Source organism: Eimeria mitis, genomic scaffold (assembly GCF_000499745.2).
Source record: "Eimeria mitis Houghton genomic scaffold, Emh_scaff2646, whole genome shotgun sequence".
Lineage (NCBI taxonomy): Eukaryota > Apicomplexa > Conoidasida > Eucoccidiorida > Eimeriidae > Eimeria > Eimeria mitis.
The window spans coordinates 1-1,679 of record NW_013570988.1 but is presented as its reverse complement, the minus strand read 5'-3'; the positions used below and the strand labels follow the sequence as shown (position 1 = coordinate 1,679).

General features: G+C 61.5%; 1 protein-coding gene across 1 annotated transcript in view; it reads left to right on the top strand.

Moving 5' to 3' along the window:
• EMH_0056780 (uncharacterized protein) overlaps window positions 1–1,460 on the top strand; it is a gene marked incomplete at both ends in the record, with an annotated part of 6,981 nt that extends 5,521 nt beyond the window's left edge. The window contains 1 exon segment of the mRNA XM_013497394.1: window positions 3–1,460. Within this exon segment, the coding sequence (XP_013352848.1) occupies window positions 3–1,460 (1,458 nt within the window).
• Between the last annotated feature and the right edge of the window lie 219 nt (window positions 1,461–1,679).

Sequence of the window (1,679 nt, the reverse complement as noted above, 5' to 3'; positions counted from 1 at the left end):
CGAGCTCTACACCGAGCCGCTACGTGCGCAGGCTGCTGCAGCAGCAGCAACAGCAGCAGCAGCAGCAGCAGCAACAGGAGAGGCGGCGGTGGCAATCTTCGAGGCAGCAGCAGCAGCAGCAGCAGCAGCAGCAACACAGACATGAGGTGGCTGTACACCCCGTCGAGGAGTTCGTTGACCTGCTGAAGGAAGTCGATGGCATCGCAGACCCTGCAGCACCGCCCCCGCGTTTCTACCGCCAGCAGCAGCTGCAGCAGCAGCAGCAGCAGCAGCACGAAGCAGCAGCTGCTGCTGCAGCCTTTACAGCGTTCACGCAACGAAGCAGCCACCAGTATCTGCAGCAGGGACAGAGGAGCAGAGCAGCAAAACACAGCCACACTGCAGCAGCAGCAGCAGCAGCAGCAGCAGCAGCAGCAGCAGCAGCACCAGACAGCGATGGCGTGGAAACCATCAACCGGCAGCAGCCGCAGCAGAAGCAGCAGAAGCAGCAGAAGCAACAGCAACTTCTGCAGCTGCAGCAGGAAGCTGCGCTCGCTTTTGTTGCAGTGCTGGCAGCAACTGCTGCTGCTGACGGCTGCCGGCTGCTGTGCTCCTCCTGCGGCGGCTTCTTTGCGTGTCTGCATGCAGCGCATGCAGCAGCAGCAGAGACAGCAGTGGTTAAAGGTGCAGCAGCAAACGCTGCTGCTGCTGCTGCTGCTGCTGCTGCTACTGAGAAGCTAGGCACTGCTGCAGCTGCAGCAGACGAATGCAGGGGACTGATGTGGAGCAAGGCGCTGCTGAAGCAGCAGCAGCGGCTGCTGCTGCCGCGCTGGCTGCAGCCTTGCTGCTGCCCGTTGCATGCGCAGGTTACCTACGTCCGCGTGCCAGCAGCAGCAGACGCAGCAGCAGCAGCAGCAGCAGTAGCTGCTGCTGCTACTGCTGCTACTGCTGCTACTGCTGCTGCTGCAGCACCGGGCCTCTCGCAGTCGCAGCTGGTGTGCAGTGCCGACCACGAACTGCAGCAGCAGCTGCAGCAGCAGCAGTTGCAGCAACAGCTGCAGCTGCAGCAGCAGTTGCTGCTGGCCCAAAAGGAGCAACAGGAGACAGCGCAGCAACTGTTTCAGCAGCAAAAGAAGCTCACTGAAGCCGAGCAGCAGCTGCAGCAGCTGCAGCAACTGCAGCAGCAGCAACAACAAACAGTGGCAGCAGCAAGACGCGCCAAGGCAGAAGCATGCGCAGCAGCACGCAAGGGGCTTGCTGCTGCTGCTGCATGCAGAGAAGTGCTGCAGCAGCTGCAGGCTCAGTTCCGTGACCTCTTGAAGGGTCTGTCTCCTACGGAGCAGCAACAGCAGCAGCAGCTGCTGCTGCAGTTGCTGCAGCAAAGCAGCAGCAAACTGCAGCACGAGCTTCCCCTATTCCCTCCGTTGCTGCTGCCTGATCGCCGCCTCATTTCGTGGGTGCTGCAGCAGGTGAGAGCTTGAGGATCTGCTGTTGCTGCTGCTTGCTGCTGCATCTGCTGCTGCATCTGCTGCTGCTTGTTTCTACAAGTGCTGCTGCTTCCTGCTGCATCTGCTGCTGCTGCTGCTGCCGTGGGTGGTTGCTGCAGGTGTGGCAGTGCCTCTACCTCTTCGCTGCGCGTCAGAAGCAGCTTTCGCGGTTGCAGCTGCAGGACCAGCAGCAGTTGCTGCGGGCGCAGCAGC